This window comes from Triturus cristatus, chromosome 3_1 (assembly GCF_964204655.1).
Source record: "Triturus cristatus chromosome 3_1, aTriCri1.1, whole genome shotgun sequence".
NCBI lineage: Eukaryota > Metazoa > Chordata > Amphibia > Caudata > Salamandridae > Triturus > Triturus cristatus.
The window spans coordinates 691,729,048-691,747,444 of record NC_140583.1 but is presented as its reverse complement, the minus strand read 5'-3'; the positions used below and the strand labels follow the sequence as shown (position 1 = coordinate 691,747,444).

The window sequence follows — 18,397 nt, the reverse complement described above, 5'->3', positions numbered from 1 at the left end:
GTCGCAGGTAGAGGGGGAGGGTGTTCCAGGTCCTGGCGGTGCGATGGGAGAAGGATCTGTCTCCGGAAGTTGTTCTCCGGATGCGCGGGACCGTGGCCAGGGCATGGTCAGCAGAGCGGAGTTTCCTGTTGGGTACATAGAAGGAGAGCCGATTGTTGAGATAGGCTGGTCCGGTCTTGTGGATGCGCGCCCCAACCGCTTTACTCACAGTGCCAGGGGTCCCACGCAGGCACCACGACGGCCGCCGCCTCAACCAGCTCCCGGGACACCGCCGTCCCCGCTGCCCTCCACACAGGCCACCACAGACACCGCCACAGGCACAAGGTAGATGGAGGCAGTCCTGACAGGCTCCTTCACAGAAGAGCACCGCACCCTCTGGCGCAGGACCGTCCGCTCCTGGGGGATGTCCCCCCGGATTCCACAGGGAGGGGGGGTAAGTAGCCACGGAAAGCCCAGCCGCGGCCCCTCGCCAGTGCCCCTCAACCACCACCAACCGTCAGGGCATATGAAGGCCCCCCCGGACCGGGAGAGCCAGCTAGCGAAGTCCCGGGGCCTGACGCACCTCGCCGATCCAATCGCAGGAAATGGCGGTCCCAGGCCGACGGCAGGCACGCCGCCTGTCCGGCCGCATCCGTGGCCCAGGTCCACTGTCCACACCCCCACTGACCGGGTGAGTGCTCCTGCAATGCCTCCCTCACCTCTGGAGGCGGACAGCGCCAGGCGTCATCGCAGGACACAGGGGCCGCTGCCAATCCGGAGGCCTCTAAACAGCACAAAATGGCGGGCGCATCAACCGGAGGGCCGAGGTCCCGCACCAGTCCACCGCTGCCGCCGCTCCCACGCCGTCCTCTTCCCGCCAAGGGATGTCGCGCACCAGCCGTACTCAGTGCATCCCCGATTCGAGCGTCAGGGGTCCCCCAGCTCCGCTAGAATAGCGATAGTGCGCGGCGGCCTGCCGGAGCTCCTCTAGCGCGCGTCCGACTGAATCGCCAGTTAGACCACGCCGCCCGCAAAACTACTTTTGTTAAGTGGGCTGAATGTAATAATTGAGTTGACACTACTATTGTGCAATATTTTTAATCGCTTACAAAACGATGGAAACTCAATCGGAGCAAAAAGTGGACTTCTTAGACTAGCGTCAGAATAGAATTTTTCCTAAATTAGGTAAAAATTATTTAAAGGGCACAAAAACTTCGAGTTTGAGTAAGAATGTAAGTGAACACAGGCACAGTGAATGAGTCGAAGTGTTTAATTGTAATGCATTTAGGGTGACAGGCCATAGATCCTTTGCATAATAGCTTCCACTCAACATTCCAAACAAAAGCTGGCATACAAATTGACCTTTTATACAACTGTGAATATTGTGTACGACTATGATAATCACTCTGGTACTGTTTCTCATACTATACAAGTTTATAATTCCTTCTTGTTGTATGTAAATTCTTCTTTGTGACTGTTACTTAACCTGTGCATTTTTGCGTGCATCACTATGCTTCTATCCCTGAAATTGTGATAGTCGGGTATTCTCACTGGGTGTCATAATTTAATGTCTGACAGGGGCCCGTAGAGGTTCTCGCTGCTCAAATGGGAGTAATCTCTGATATTTACATGTTTTTCATGTTTTCATTGATTAATTTTGCGCGCGAGAAAGTGTCCCTCATAGTCATTGAATTGTCACTCATAATTAAGTTAAAATTATGAAAATGTCACACATAGCAATCTGAAACCTTGCCAGCTATGTGCTTGAACTAAAGTAAGTAGATATACAAACATGTGTGCCCTCCACAGCTCACGATGAAAGTGGCACAAAGGCATACATGATTTTTCTCAGACACAGAAATATATGCTCACATAACACAGACATATTAGCGTACGTAAACTTGAATAACATTTCAATAAAGATTTTACTGTAAATCACTTTTTAATCGTGCTTCCTAAAAGAACTCTGCATCTGGGAACATCATTGTTTAGCCAGCAGGTGGAAATGGCCCAAAAAAGAATTGTAATATGAGCTAATTTCAGAACCATGAATAATTTTCTCTCCTGTCTCCAAGACGCAAGGGATTCAATGGCTGTTTAAGAATCACCTAACTGCAATGCGTGCATTTCAATCAGTAGCTCTGCTTGGCGCGCAGCTCCTTCTGCCTGCTGGAGCCGAGGTTCCTCTCTCCTGGGGTGGGCGGGGCTGGTGGGGGCTCGTCCGAGCTGCCCAATAGGCAGGGCGTCCGGAGGATGCCGAAGAGCAGGGGATACCAGATCTCGAGGGGATACCAGATATTACACAACACCGAGTCACATAACTTCAGGCTTCATTTGGACCACTACATGCATGCCATCAGTCTTCCTGTACAACTGAGCAAACATCTCTATCACGCTAGTGGATGATGGTCCATCCAATTTTAACTTCTTTCCTAATGCAGATATGCTTTCCTTCCCTGGGTAACTGCCGCTGGCATGGAGGGAGTGGTTTTGGTAAAAACGAGTGGATGACAGCGATTGCACTAAGGCCCAGATTCTCAAATATTTAGCATAGGTTTAGCGTTACTTTTGTGATGCTAAACCTTTTTTGGGATTCTCGAACGAACACAAATCAGTATTTGCGTTGGTTTGCATGCTAAAGCGACGCAAAGCAGTGTGAAACGTTGCTTTGCATTACTTTGAGTCAAGGGGGCATTGCATGGATGGTACATGGGCGTATCCATGCTACCAACCATGGTTTTTGAGGCTAGACCCTATTCTCAGTAGAAAGGGTATACGCCAAAGATTAACGCTGCTGAAAAGCAGAAGTTAAATGTAAAAATGTTTTCATTTCTCAATGCTTTTCCTACTTTGCATGTGTGCTGTACTGTGCTGCACTTGTCTAAGCTTAGTATTTAGTATAGGAAGGATACCCTTACTGTACAAAACCTATGCTAGACTCACTTCCCCTGCCCCCTCGAGCTATGGCACTAAAGTGTGTGCGTGGCGCTCGGCAGCTGAAATCAGCATCGACATAGGGAGAGGGGAGGAGAGAGCCATATCTTTGTGAATATGGCAAAATCCTGCTCTCTCTCCCTGTCATGCAACGCACCATTTTTGTTTGCTGCGCTGCGTTCCATGACAGCTACAAGAATCTGGGCCCAAGTCTCTCCGGCATGTTCGAGCTGTCATGACTAAGGAGGATATGAGTCCTGTTCTCCCTAATATGTAATGCTCCAACAGTTCAAAGACATTTAATTAGACATGTTTGCAAGATCACCATGGTTAACTGAGTTTTGCCAGAACATGGTGGTGACAGAATTGATTTCAGACCGGCCACTCTAACTTTAACAGCCAATTTGACACCATTCTCAAAAGGCGCACATTTGTCCAACCACGTTCTCTATGTGAGAGCTCATGATGACTCTGTCATCAGCAAATTTACCTTTAAAAGGTGTGAGGGTAGGCAAAGTTAGGCAAATGGAACAGCCCCTATTTTTTTCTAAATGTCCTATCACTGCCAACCTTTAAATCGTGCTTAATTTTATCAGGGTTGCAAGAAAGCAGGATTGGTAACTTAGGGTGGCTGAAGAAGAAGATATGTTACCAAGGGCTGAAGAGGTTGCAGCACAAGGAGGATGAGATTATTGGGGGCAGTAGAAAATGGGATGAGCACTAGGCAGGACCATATGAAGGCCTCGTCAAGTGGTGAAGAGGGTCTGGGTAGTTCTTCTAATTCTTCTGGATCTTTATCAGGAAGAACATTGGGCGAGGACCAAATGAACAACCTCGTCCCAGATTGAATAGTGGCCAGTTAGTTATTGTAACACTTCTGGACTTTTCTATCGATCAATAAGGTAGATCACGTCTTTTTTCTGCATAAATGTGTTTTAAAACGTAAATAGGACCTTTTTATCATGGTTTGAATAATTTTCAGCTGAGTATTCAACTACTGTTCCACAAAGACCTTTGCAACATACACCAGATATTTGTTTTTGTGGAGGAAGCACCAAAACATCTCTTCATCCCTTGTCATAACAGGACCTCCCTCAACTCATATGTGTACTGAGGTGGGGGTTGTTGTGTCAGTACTGCATAGTAAATACACAACTGGCAGCAGGGCTGAATGGTTTGTTCCAACCCCCCCACCCCACCTAGTTTGATAACTTTAAGATTTCATGAAGGAGCTGGAAAATTGGATGCAGCTGAATGGGAACAAGATAGATGGTGATTTTGTTGAAATAGCCACGGTCGGGCTGCACAAAGGCATCTAGCTTGACTTTCCCACTTTTATTGGCCAACACCTAATACAGCGAAGTAAGAAAATGTACCTTCAAATTATAATAAAATCATAATACGAAGGCCAGGTAAATTATGTCAGAGAAGGTACATATTTTACTAGCTATGCAGGTGAAAGAGAATTCTGTCCTTCGTCAGACATTACATCTGCGGTAGTGGGTACCATAGTGAATAAGAGGGTAGATGCTAGGAAGGAACTGTGTATGCGAGATGAAAGGTAGCAAACTCCAGAGCATATTCAGGTACCTCCGAGCACTACAGTCAGCGCGGTGGCAGGAGTCGGATGACAATACTATCTTTGTGAAGGTATGGCGTCTCTATTAGTTAAAAGTGAAATACAGCATCAGATATTTGTTCGTTTTTGCTTTGGTGTATTTGTTGTTAAGCCCTTGAGTATCTGTTACATACAAATGCTAATACACCGGAAAGAGAGAATCATGAGGTCATTTAACAAAGATCTACTTAGACTTTTTAGACTTTCCTGTAGTGGAGAGCATTGCGTATTTAATTAATAAATTAAGTAAGCTTTCCTACTTCAAAACAACATCGAAAACATTGTTTGAAAAACGCCTACTTTTGGCCAATGCCCACTATATAACCGGTATCCAACCATCCATTAATCCAAGGGTGCCACATTAAAGCCAATCATTCGAAGCAGTATAATGCAGCTGCTGGGCAGCCGTTTGACGTAGTGTACAACATTAGTATGACCGACGTCATGAAGAAAATAATCCTTAGTGGGCATGGCGTACATGTACTGTATGTCATATTTTGAACTGACTTACGGTGATGGTCTTATTACGTCCTCCTTTACACGGTACACTAGGGTTTGTATTTTCTTTCGAAGAAACACAAAGATACCTTTAGTTTCCCAGCATTTTTTTACTTCATGGATATTCATGAACCTAAAATATAAACATCCGTTATGTCAAGATGAAATTGCATAAAAAGGCTAATCCAATTGTGTGCACATTTACGATTGTATTTAATCTAAAAAGGCTTTGTTATAACATGGCTCAGTGGTTCAATAACGGTATTTTAATTTCAGATAAATGCACTAGTAATTAAAGAGAAGTTAACAAAGCAAATAGACCTAGTCTTTGTACAGAGCATGCAAGTATCCTCAGAGAAAAGTCTACACATTTAAATACAACAGATATCGAGCAAGACACACATAAAAACACCTGGTTTCAGATATGCACACACAGGTACCTTCCATTCAGATATACACCCACGATCCCTAATATGTAATGTTCCTCACAGAGATGGAATTTGCCTTACTTTGCCAGGGTTTACCAACAATAACAGGACCGGTCCGATCCTCACAGAGTGGGTTAAACATTCCTAGACACACTCTCACGCATGCATACGAATACTTCAATGACATGTTTACATGCTGTATTCATAGGCAGGAGCAGCTGTATACTTCATGGTGTGCAATGCAATCTGTTTGTTGGATCACCAGTGGCCAAATGAAACACAGAGGGGCTGGAGTTAGAAGAACACAACTAGTTGGACATGTAAAGGATTAGAAGACAGGTGTTAAATCTGACATCCTTGGTGTGGTATTCCCACAGACGTTTTGCCTTTAACTTCCTTATTTTTCCAGAACTCGTTTTTGTTGGCATTAGAACTCTGTGCACTTTCCGCCTGATAATTAGTAGTAACGTTATTGTACTCCCCCTATTAAAGTGGTAAAATTGGTATACACCTGATTGGTACTTTTAATTTACTCATACATCCGTAGTATATGGTACTATATTTACCCGAGGCTTGTAAATTACTACTAGTGGGCTGCAGCACTCATTGATCCACCTATAAAATTGGCACTGTAAAACATGTACCTAGCTTGCAACTGTTGCCTGTAGAGCAGTTTCAAACGGCCATTTCAACGTGGTAAAGTAAATTATTTGCCAGGCCTAAACCTTCCTTTTTAATACTTATATATCATCCTGAAAGTAGGTCCTAATGGCTCATGGTGCAGAATGCACGGTATTAAAAAAGTAGAACAAATGTGTTTAAATTCTACATGTCCTGACAGTAATGTCATGCTACCTTGCCCATAGACTAACATTGGGTCACTTCAGTTTGGGAGCAGGTAGAGAAATACTTATTACATGCATTTGAATTGTAATTTTAAATCCTCTTTAATGCTAAAATCTGAAATTAAATTACTATTCTTAAAATGCCACTTTTAAAAAGTTGTTATTTTTTTGCCTAAACCAAATGTGCCTTTCTGCCAGTTTCCAGGGTCACATGGCTGTAATACAGCTCCTGTGGTGTGATGTACATTCATTCCAGACATGCAAACAAAAGGGCTTTGGTGGGGTTGTACTCAGCCCTTCTTGAGCTTCCAAGCCTGAGGGCTGTGCCCACCCCCTTTCTGTGTTATGAAGCTGCTTGCCCTGCCACCAACAAATGCAACTCACAGCTACCTTTCTCCCAATATACAGATTAGAGCCAAAACCAGGAAACAGGAACAGGTTAGACAAAGGGGGCATCCTCACTCACAGGCAGACATTGGGTATATGCATGGCACTCTAAGAACCTCTCATCAGAACCCTCTTCGACCTGTGGAAGATTGAGAAGAAGGACTGTTCTGGTATTTGAAGAAGGAAGACTGGACCTGTTTGCCTTGAACCCAGGATTCCCAGAAGAGACTCCAATGGTCACTTGGCTGACATCCTGTTTGAGCTACTGTGACAAAACAAGCTTCCAGAGGTCTCGCTACATTTTGCTGATCATGTGCACCTAAAAAAGACTGTGCTGCGGTACCTGGGTTGGTGAGCCAGTACTTTAATATTCTTTTTCTATTTCTATCTTCCTCCTTTTTAGGTCTCGCCTTGGCAGTGCATGCGCTGCATGCACTGTCTCAGTGAGACATAAAGTAATCTTTATGTTGGCTGAAACTTAGTGTAATTTGTAATGCCGCTTGCCATTGGTTTAACTGTGGCATTGTTGTTGTAAGCTTACTTTCTGTTGGATGTTGATAGCATACCTAACTTCCGTGTAGTCCGGAAGCAGCAGTGCCTAACTACAGTTTTCGTTAGGGGTGGGCGGAATTTGCGTAATCGCGTTACGCAAATCTCCGCGAAACGGTAAAAAATCTCCGCGAACACGCAGAAATTCCGCGAACGTGCGGAATTGCTTGTTCGCGATACTTTTTTCCTGTTCACGATCGCTGTTTGCGTGCTCGGGGTGAAATATCTCGCGAACACGCATATTGAGAACGCGAACAAGCAAAAAATTTCGCAAAGTCGCGGAACGCAGATTTTTGGGCAATTTCGCATTCTCCGCGGAACGCGAAATTACCCAAATTCCGCAAATTCCGCGAACGGAACGGAATTTACCGCCCAGGCCTAGTTTTCGTCTGCAGCAACGCTCTGCAGGGCGCACAGGGAACTTTCTTTTTATGGCACCATGTGGCTTGGAAGGCAGGCGTGCTCTTCAGCAGTGCGTGGAGATCAATCTGCTTTCCTTTGGCTTCCCCGCCCCCTACTTAGCGCGACCTTTCAGAAATCTTGAAATCAGAAATCTTGAAACCACCAGACATTTTAACAGGGAAGGACGGCCTGCTAGAAAATGGTGACAGAAAGATAACTTCTTCGTAGCTAGTGGACAGCCTTGTTGAATTTAGGATTACATAAATTGTAGTATATTGGAGCTGGTTGCTTTTCTAAGATTTATCCTTAACCAGTGTGCCAGGAAATAAACTTGTTTCATCTTCATGAATATACATATAGTGTGACATGCAAACAGTATCTCAACTATCAATTCCTGTGGGGGGACTGATAGGTAATCAGATTGCTCCACTTAATCTCAATGCATAACGGTGCAGACTCTGAAGATTGGGGTGCAGAATCTGTCCTACTGATTGAGACAACATATTATCTCCAAATGGTCAACAAAAAGAGGCTCTTACAGTGTAGTGCCATCGATCTGTGTACCACCTCCTTCTCAGCCAATCTGGGCAATTGGAAGGACTTGGCCCCGGTCTTCATGAATCTTCCTCAGAACCCACAGAATCAAGGGTGTGAGAGAAATGCATAGTGACTTGGACATTTACAAACCAACTGAAATGCTTTCACCAATGCTCTCTGCAACAGACTCTCAAGGGCACAGAACATCAGACAATGAGAGTTGCTCTGAGTTGCAAATAGGTCCACCTGAAGGAGTTTATCTCACCGTTAGCCACTGTCAACCACATCTTTGCCTCCCAACAACTCTGTGACAATCTATCCAACTTCTTCCACAGCAAAATTGCAAATATCTGCAGCAACTTCGCACACCAACCCAACACCTGTGAACTCGTTGCTAACCTACCCACTACCAACCGAGATGGCCACCTGACCGAATGGACAGCCCTCAACAGAAATGGCACATTTGGCAATCATGTGGACTAACAATTCATGCGCCCCAAATGCCCCCACTGCATCTAAAGCCTGGGAACATCACCAATCAGCACCACCATGACCCACCTCATCACCAACTCCATCATGTCCACCACTTTTTCGGATGAACGGAAACTTGCAGAAATCAACAACATCCTCAAGAAGCCCATAGTCGACACAAATGAACTGAGCAACTTTTGAACTATCTCCCTGCTGCCTTATCCAGCCAAAGGGATTGAGAAAGCCTTCAACAAGCTACGCACAACCCACCTCGAACGTCACCATCGTCTAGACAACAATCAGAATTCAGAAAGAATCATAGCACGAAAAAAAGCACTTATCACACCCACTGATGACATTCAAATCATCCATGACTAAGGAGAAACAGCGGCCCTCATCCCGCTAGAACTCTCTGCAGCCTTCGGCACTGTCTCCCATAACACCCTCATTGGAAGACTCCACAAGATTGGTATACATCAGCTCTCAAATGGGTCTGCTTCTTTCTCACAGAAAGAACCCAAAGGGGTCAGCCTGTCACCCTTCACATAAGGGACTGATATTCGGATTCCCCCAGGGATCGTCCCTCAGCCCCACCCTTTTCAACATATGCATAACACCCCTAGCCAACATCATCCGATCATAAGACATCACTGTAATCTCCTATGCCAATGACACACAACACATCCTCTCCCTGATGGACAAGACAACTACTACCAAGACCAACTTCACCAACTGAATGACCACAATCACTAGTGCCCCCCTCTTTAGAATACACCCCTCAGCTTAACCTCTTCAATGCCCGTGACGAGCTGGTCTCGTCATGGGCCGCGGTTGCGCTGTGCCCATGACGAGACCAGCTCGTCATAAACCCCGCCCGCTAATACAACGGCCGGCACAGGGCGGGGAAAGGGGCGGGCACTGAAGGGGTTAAAAACTGCAGTAAAAAATATAGGTGTCTGGGTCGACAGCACCTTGTCCTTTGCAGTCCAGGTGAAGTAGGTGGCAAGCATCTGCTTTGGACTCCTACGAGGCCTAAAACCCATTCTGGGATTTTTTTACTCTCACACTTGCAAGATGATGGGCCAGTCCATTATACTCTCTAGGTTTCACTATTGCAATGCGCTGTTTCTGGGTTCCAATAAGACAGTGATCAAAAGACTTCAGACAACCCTAAATACTGCAGCACAGCTTCTATTTGCTCTCCCTAAGTTCTGTCGAGCTTCCAGCAACATCCACAGGCTACAATGGCTACCGGTGGATAAAAGAATACTTTTCAAGGCTCTATGCATTAATTATAAAATTCTCACTTGTCAGGGGACTCCCATTCTATCTAATCGGCTCCATCCACATACTCGTACACCTTTCCTACATCAGCAAAAGCAAAAATCGAGGTTGCTCATTCCTCTACACCGCACCCACGACTAGGAAGGAACTCCCTCTATACATAAGAGCTTTGTCCTCACTTCTTGAGTTGTGTAAGAAGCTGAAGACAAGGCTTTTAGTATAGGCACCTTGGGGCCCTCCTATCCATATACCTGTCCAAGGACCTGGATACTCTCTAGGATGATTAGAGTGCTACACAAATCAATGCAATATGACATTACCTGAGGTGTGCCACAAAGCATAAAGAGGTCTTTGACTACCTCTGGATAAAGACGTCACTCATTGTCATCCAGATGACGCCGATTGAGGCTGTCAGCTCTGGTGTTCAAAGAACTTACAAATGATTAGCTACTAACCACAGACCGTCTGGATGCACCCAATTCCATAGCTTCAGGGCTTCTTGACAAAGAGTCTGAGATGCCACTCCCACTTGCTTGATTTTTGTACCGCATGGAAGTGGTGTTGGTGGCCAAGATCTGAATTGATTCACCTCAAAATGACGTGCAAAAGTCTTGAGCATCAATTGGATAGCCCTCAGTTCCAGCAGACTGATATGCAACCTCTGCTTTTCTGGAGACCAAATTACTTTGATCTCCAGGTTCTCCAAATACGCACCCCACCTACAGGTGGAGGGGTCTGTCAATACCATGGTCATCGCTGAAGTGGGACAAAACAGTATCCCTCCAATTAGGTTTTCCTGATTTCCTCACCATCCTAACTTCACTGTAGCGCCCCTGAATACTTTAATAACTTCCATCAAGCCCCCTGATGTTGAAACCACTGTCTGCGGATGCACAACTGCAGGACCCTCATATGCCAAAATAGGATCAGTGACCAGGATGATACAAGAAGCCAACAGGATGAGAAAATGTAGCACCTTTGGGACTAGTACTTCAACTACCAACCAAAACATTGGCAACATTTCATAAATCACTTTGATCCTCTCTGTGATGAGGGAGGTTAGAAGCATGGTGGTATCCAGTACTGTCCCAATGAATAGTACAACTTATGCTCTGTCTTCAGAGATGTGCATCTACTACCACCATCACCATTGTGAAGACTCAATGTGCCAAAATCAGCCCATAAGGAAGTACCATAAATTGGTAATGGATAGAACCCGCTGCGAAACACAATTATTTCCTACGGATCTACAGTATTGAAATCTGAAAATATGAGTCCTGCAGGTCTATGAAAACCATCCAGTCTTTTGCTTCCAGTGCCAGTAACATTAGCTCCAGAGTCCAGCATCTCTTGCTACCAAGATCTTCGTCATCAACGGATCACCTGCACCATGGGCCTGCATTATTGGTGAGCTGCTTGAGATCCTCGTGCAACTCCTGTGCCTTCGGCCTGTGGGTCCTCTGGAGGGTCTTCTTTGGCTCCGGTTGGTACTCCTATTTGCTTGAGGCCTACTTTGACTTACCTTCTTGTGGTGAGTCTTGGACTTTGCTGGTCCCGACACATGACCTTTTTTGTCTGCCACATTTGTTGCTGCTGCCAAGGCTTGTTAGTGCTCCCGCCGGACACCAACCCCCTGGCTCTTGACAATCATAGTGTGTTAGCTCGTGAACAGCTCCTGGTCAATCAATCAATCAATCAATCAGAGACATTTGTAAAGCGCACTACTCACCCGGGGGGTCTCAAGGCGCTAGGGGAGGGGGGGTCCGCTACTGCTCGAACAGCCAGGTCTTGAGCTGCTTTCTGAAGGCGAGGTGGTCCTGGGTCAGGCGGAGGTGGGTCGGGAGGGAGTTCCAGGTCTTGGCGGCCAGGTAGGCGAAGGACCTTCCTCCTGTTGTGGCTCTGCGGATTCGGGGGACGGCGGCGAGGGCGTGGCTGGTCGATCGCAGCTGGTGTGAGGGAGTGTAGAAGTTGATGCGGCTGTTGAGGTATCTCGGGCCTTGGTTGTGTAGGGATTTGTGTGCGTGGGTGAGGAGACGGAAGGTGATTCTCTTGCTGACCGGGAGCCAGTGCAGATCTCTCAGATGTCCGGAGATGTGGCTGTGTCGGGGGATGTCGAGGATGAGTCTGGCTGAGGCGTTCTGGATTCGCTGGAGTCTCCTCTGGAGCTTGGCGGTGGTTCCGGCTTAGAGGGTGTTGCCGTAGTCCAGTTGGCTGGTGACGAGGGCCTGGGTGACCGTCTTCCTGGTCTCGGTGGGGATCCACAGGAAGATCTTACGTAGCATGCGCAGGATATTGAAGCAGGACGAGGAGACGGCGTTGACTTGTCTGGTCATGGAGAGGGAGGAGTCCAGGATGACGCCCAGGTTGCGTGCGTGGTCTGTTGGTTTGGGTGCGGAGCCTAGGGCGGGCGGCCACCAGGAGTCGTCCCAGTTGGAGGGTGAGGAGCCCAGGATGAGAACTTCCGTCTTGTCTGAGTTCAGTTTCAGGCGGCTGGTCGTCATCCACCCGGCCACGTCTTTCATCCCTTCGAGAAGGTTGGTTCTGGCGGTGGTGGGGTCGTTGGTGAGGGAGAGGATTAGCTGTGTATCGACGGCGTAGGAGATGATGTTGAGGTTGTGTTGGCGTGCGATGGCCGCAAGGGGGCTCATGTAGACGTTGAAGAGGGTGGGGCTGAGCTAGGAGCCCTGAGGAACACCGCAGATGACTTTGGTGGCCTCTGACCTGAACGGGGGTAGGCGGACTCTCTGTGTCCTTCCGGCGAGGAAGGAGGTGATCCACTCCAGTGCCTTCTCCTGGATTCCGACGTTGCTGAGGCGCTGCACTAGGGTGCGGTGGCAGACAGTGTCGAATGCTGCGGAGAGGTCTAGGAGGATGAGGGCCGCTGTTTCTCAGTTGTCGAGCAGGGTTCGGATGTCATCGGTGGCAGCGATGAGGGCGGTCTCGGTGCTGTGGTTGGCCCTGAAGGCCGACTGAGATGGGTCGAGGGATCCATTCGTCTCGAGGAAGGCGGCTAGTTGCTTGTTGACTGTCTTCTCGATGACTTTGGCTGGGAACGGGAGGAGCGAGATGGGGCGGTAGTTTTTGAGTTCGGTGGGGTCCGCTGTTGGTTTTTTTAAGTAGAGCGCTGAGTTTGGCGTGCTTCCAGCTCTCAGGGAAGGTGGCGGTGTTGAAGGAGGTTTTGATGATGTCTCGCAGGTGGGGTGCTATGACATCGTCGGCTTTGTTGAAGACGTGGTGAGGGCAGGGGTCGGTGGGGGACCCGGAGTGGATGGAGTTCATCGTGCGGATGGTGTCTTTGGTGCTGATCGGGGTCCAGGCGCTGAGGGTGGTGGTGGGGGGCGTTGGTGCGGTCGTGGGGAGCGTTGGTTGTGTGTTGAAGCTGTTGTGTATGTCAGCGATCTTGTTGTGGAAGTAGGAGGCGAGGGCGTTGCAGAGGTCTTGCGATGGTGTGATGTCGTTGTTTCCGGCGTTGGAGAGCTCTTTCACGATGTTGAAGAGTTCCTTGCTGTTGTGTGCATTGTTGTCCAGCCGCTCCTTGAATGCTGTTTTCTTGGTGGTGTGGATCAGTTGATGGTGCTTTCGGGTGGCGAGCTTGAGGGTGGTCATGTTGTTTGGTGTTGGGTCTCTTCTCCAGGCTTTCTCGAGGGCTCAGCAGTTCTTCTTGGAGCTCTTGAGTTCGTTAGTGAACCATGGGGCCTTCTTGCTGCCGGGTCTGCTGGGCGGGGTCCTCAGTGGGGCGAGGTCGTCTGCGCAGATGCTGATCCACTTCGTGAGGTTGTCGGGGCCTGGCTGGGGTTTGCTGAGCTGGCGGGAGGATGCTGGCTCAGGGATGCGGCGAGTTGGTCGGCCGAGATCTTGTTCCAGTTTCTTCGTGCGCCCTGTTGCTGGTGGTGGTGGATCGTGGTCCTTCTGAAGCTGAAGTGAACGCAGCTGAGGTCTGTCCAGTGGAGCCCGGTGGCGTGGCTGAAGGCGATGTCTTTGCTGGCTGAGAAGACTGCGTCGAGTGTGTGACCGGCGAGGTGGGTGGGGGTGGTCACCAACTGCTTGAGTCCGAGGTTGGCGAGGTTGTCAAGCAGGGTGGTGGTGTTGCGGTCGTTGTTGTTCTCCAGGTGGAAGTTGAGGTCCCCGAGGAGGATGTAGTCCGCGGAGGGGAGGGCGTGCGGGCTGATGAAGTCGGCGATGTCCTCGCTGAATTGTGTGCGTGGTCCCGGGGGTCTGTAGATGAGGGTGCCTCTGAGGGTGGTCTTGGGGTTGGTGTGGATCTGGAAGTGCAGGTGTTCGGCGGTTGTCAGGGTGTCGTCGGTGTTGGTCGTGATGCGAATGGTGTTCCTGTGGATGATGGCGATGCCTCCTCCCAGCTGGTTGGTGCGGTCTCTCCGGGTGATCTTGTATCCCTCCGGGATGGCGATGTCGGGCGCTGAGGAGGCGTTCATCCATGTTTCCGTGAGGAAGGCGACGTCTGGAGATGTGGTGTCGAGGAGGCTCCAGAGTTGGACGGCGTGTCTGTGGACGGAGCGGGTGTTGAGTAGAATGCATTTCAGGTGGCTGCTGTTGGTGTTCGGCTTGGTGGGTGCGGGTGCAGTGCAGGTCCGGATGCAGGTGAACTTGCAGGAGTGGCAGCTGAAGGGTCCATGGGTGCGTCTCGGGGTGGCATGGTAGCATCCCGGGGTACGGCCGATGTTGAGTGCGTTGAGGGTGGTGGCGTCGTAGGTCCGGCGGGTGGACTGGCGGCTGCGGGGGCCAGGGGGTCTGGCGCTGGGCGCAATCCAGGCGCAGACGGGCGCAGACGGGCTTACCTTTGGCGTGCCTTCGGCGCGCTGTGGGCGCGCCCGCTGCGCGTCAACGCTGCGCGTTCGCCCGGTCGCCATATATGGCGAAGTGGGAGGGAGGGAGGAGCTGGGAGGCGGGAGCGGGGAGGGTACACAAAGAAAAGGGGGCGTGGCCGCGAGCACGGTGGCGGGAAGCGGGGAGCGGGGCGGGGGGCACAGGGGCACAGGGGGAGCAAGCACGGGGAAAAGAAGAGTCACAGGCTCAGGGGGAAGAAAATACAATAACAACAACAACAGATACAGTGGAAAAAGTCACAATCACCGAGCACACTGGAGGGAATCCAAGTAGCGCGGCAACAGTCAGGCAGGGAGAGCGATCCCGCTAGGGCAGCGGGGGCGGGGTAGAGGCGGCAGGCTCAGCGAGGCTGAGAGAAGCAGCGGGCAGGGGGGCACACGCTGCAGCTGGTGGCCGTGCGGTGCGGGGGTGTCCTGGGAGCAGGTCACACTCACCTGCGCTGCACGGTCGCCATATATGGCTAAGTGGGAGGGAGGGAGGAGCTGGGAGGCGGGAGCGGGGAGGGTACACAAAGAAAAGGGGGCGTGGCCGCGAGCACAGCGGCGGGAAGCGGGGAGCGGGGCGGGAGGCACAGGGGCACAGGGGGAGCAAGCACGGGGAAAAGAAGAGTCACAGGCTCAGGGGGAAGAAAATACAATAACAACAACAGATACAGTGGAAAAAGTCACAATCACCGAGCACACTGGAGGGAATCCAAGTAGCGCGGCAACAGTCAGGCAGGGAGAGCGATCCCGCTAGGGCAGCGGGGGCGGGGTAGAGGCGGCAGGCTCAGCGAGGCTGAGAGAAGCAGCGGGCAGGGGGGCACACGCTGCAGCTGGTGGCCGTGCGGTGCGGGGGTGTCCTGGGAGCAGGTCACACTCACCTGCGCTGCACGGTCGCCATATATGGCCAAGTGGGAGGGAGGGAGGAGCTGGGAGGCGGGAGCGGGGAGGGTACACAAAGAAAAGGGGGCGTGGCCACGAGCACAGTGGCGGGAAGCGGGGAGCGGGGCGGGGGGCACAGGGGCACAGGGGGAGCAAGCACGGGGAAAAGAAGAGTCACAGGCTCAGGGGGAAGAAAATACAATAACAACAACAACAGATACAGTGGAAAAAGTCACAATCACCGAGCACACTGGAGGGAATCCAAGTAGCGCGGCAACAGTCAGGCAGGGAGAGCGATCCCGCTAGGGCAGCGGGGGCGGGGTAGAGGCGGCAGGCTCAGCGAGGCTGAGAGAAGCAGGGGGCAGGGGGGCACACGCTGCAGCTGGTGGCCGTGCGGTGCGGGGGTGTCCTGGGAGCAGGTCACCCCTGGTCTTCCACAGTATTGCCTGGTCCGCACAGCTGCAGAGCCAAGGTCACTGTCAACTCTTCTGCATCTTCCGACATCTGTGGGCATTCATCTCCCCTGCCTCCTGGTCACTCCTGAGTGGCACAGACTCTGTCCCCTCTGTTTGCAGGTACCCCTCTTCCTGAATCCACCTTTGGGTTCTACCGGACTCTTTCACCTATTTCGGCATTTCACTGAAGACCTCTATTGTTGTCTACAGCAGTTTCTGACGTCAATTTGCACCTATGCACCAGGCTTCCCTGGTGTAGTTACCCTGGTTCCTGGGCTATCCAAAGGTGGGGTGACTCTCCTACCTTCCATCTTCCACGGGGTTTCTTCAGGGTCCTCTGGGAAGGCTTCTTCTTAAAAACTGCAACCGCAACTTACCCATTGACTTGTTTTGGTCACACGGTTGTATTCTCACTCTGCACACAGCTTCTGTGGGGTTCCTGGGTACTTACCTTGGGTGGTTTCTTGGGCCCCCAACACTTCTACGTCTTCTGGGTCCAGTCTCAACTTAGGTCGTGGTTCACATTCCACTTTCTTAGTATATGGTTTGGTCTCCCCCTGGAGACCACTGTGTATTTGTGCTACTTACGTGTTTTATTGTTGAAGTATTGTGTGTATTGTAGTTATATCTCTGGGCAGGAGATATTGCAATGTGTTAATGAGTGTTTATAATAAATACATATTTGTATAACTACACTGTGTGGTTCTTTTTCACAAACTACACTATATGATTAGTACTGGTAAAACCAGCAGTTTTACACTCATTGCGGACTAAGCCTGAACGCTGCTCTCCACAACTACCACTTAGAGAGCTTTCTATGGTTTTCTAAGACCACTAAAATCACCATAAGGGTTGTCTGGATTAGTGCAAGGTGCTTCACTTAAATAAGTGTGCACCATGTACCAAGCCAGCCTCCTACATGTCTTTTTTTAGGAACAGTCCCGAAGCTTTAGGTTAAGGATCGAATGAAAACCACCGTCCTTCTTGGAGATCATGAAGCAAAGAGAATAGCACACCTGCCCAATTTCCTGCTCTGGCACTTTCTCCTCTGCTCCTTACTGCAGCAGGATTGCTACTGCCTGCTGCAGGTGGACAATAGGATGTGTGTTGACAGAATAGTAGGGTATACCCTTTTTCTACTATCTAAAGGGGATGTATGACGTTACAACGCACACTATTACAACGCATGCACTTACAACGCATTTTTTACAACGCATAATCCATTACAACGCATGACATTACAACGCATGACACTACAACGCATTTTTAAAAAATACCTTTACAACGCACTACCATTACAACGCATACTACCTTTACAACGCATACCATTACAACGCATAATATTAAATTACATTTAAGGTAAGTATTAGATAGTATAGGGGTAAAAATTACTATTCTAACTCCAGGGGGTGCAACAGTAGGGTAAGTGTTGGATAGTGTAGGGGTAAAAATTACTATTCTAACTCCAGGGGGTGCAAAAGTAGGGTAAGTGTTGGATAGTGTAGGGGTAAAAATTACTATTCTAACTCCAGGGGGTGCAACAGTAGGGTAAGTGTTGGATAGTGTAGGGGTAAAAATTACTATTCTAACTCCAGGGGGTGCAACAGTAGGGAAAGTGTTGGATAGTATAGGGGTAACTCCAGGGGGTGCAACAGTAGGGTAAGTGTTGGATAGTATAGGGGTAAAAATTACTATTCTAACTCCAGGGGGTGCATCAGTAGGGTAAGTGTTGGATAGTATAGGGGTAAAAATTACTATTCTAACTCCAGGGGGTGCATCAGTAGGGTAAGTGTTGGATAGTATAGGGGTAAAAATTACTATTCTAACTCCAGGGGGTGCATCAGTAGGGTAAGTGTTGGATAGTATAGGGGTAAAAATTACTATTCTAACTCCAGGGGGTGCATCAGTAGGGTAAGTGTTGGATAGTATAGGGGTAAAAATTACTATTCTAACTCCAGGGGGTGCATCAGTAGGGTAAGTGTTGGATAGTATAGGGGTAAAAATTACTATTCTAACTCCAGGGGGTGCATCAGTAGGGTAAGTGTTGGATAGTATAGGGGTAAAAATTACTATTCTAACTCCAGGGGGTGCATCAGTAGGGTAAGTGTTGGATAGTATAGGGGTAAAAATTACTATTCTAACTCCAGGGGGTGCATCAGTAGGGTAAGTGTTGGATAGTATAGGGGTAAAAATTACTATTCTAACTCCAGGGGGTGCATCAGTAGGGTAAGTGTTGGATAGTATAGGGGTAAAAATTACTATTCTAACTCCAGGGGGTGCATCAGTAGGGTAAGTGTTGGAT

General features: G+C 49.1%; 1 protein-coding gene across 1 annotated transcript in view; it reads right to left on the bottom strand.

Moving 5' to 3' along the window:
• LOC146860809 (sperm-specific sodium:proton exchanger-like) overlaps positions 1 to 18,397 on the bottom strand; it is a 5,538,638-nt gene that overhangs the window by 2,644,523 nt on the left and 2,875,718 nt on the right. Inside the window, exon 14 of the mRNA XM_085646172.1 lies at positions 5,043 to 5,162. Within this exon, the coding sequence (XP_085502298.1) occupies positions 5,043 to 5,162 (120 nt within the window). The remainder of the gene's footprint in view (positions 1 to 5,042; positions 5,163 to 18,397) is intronic.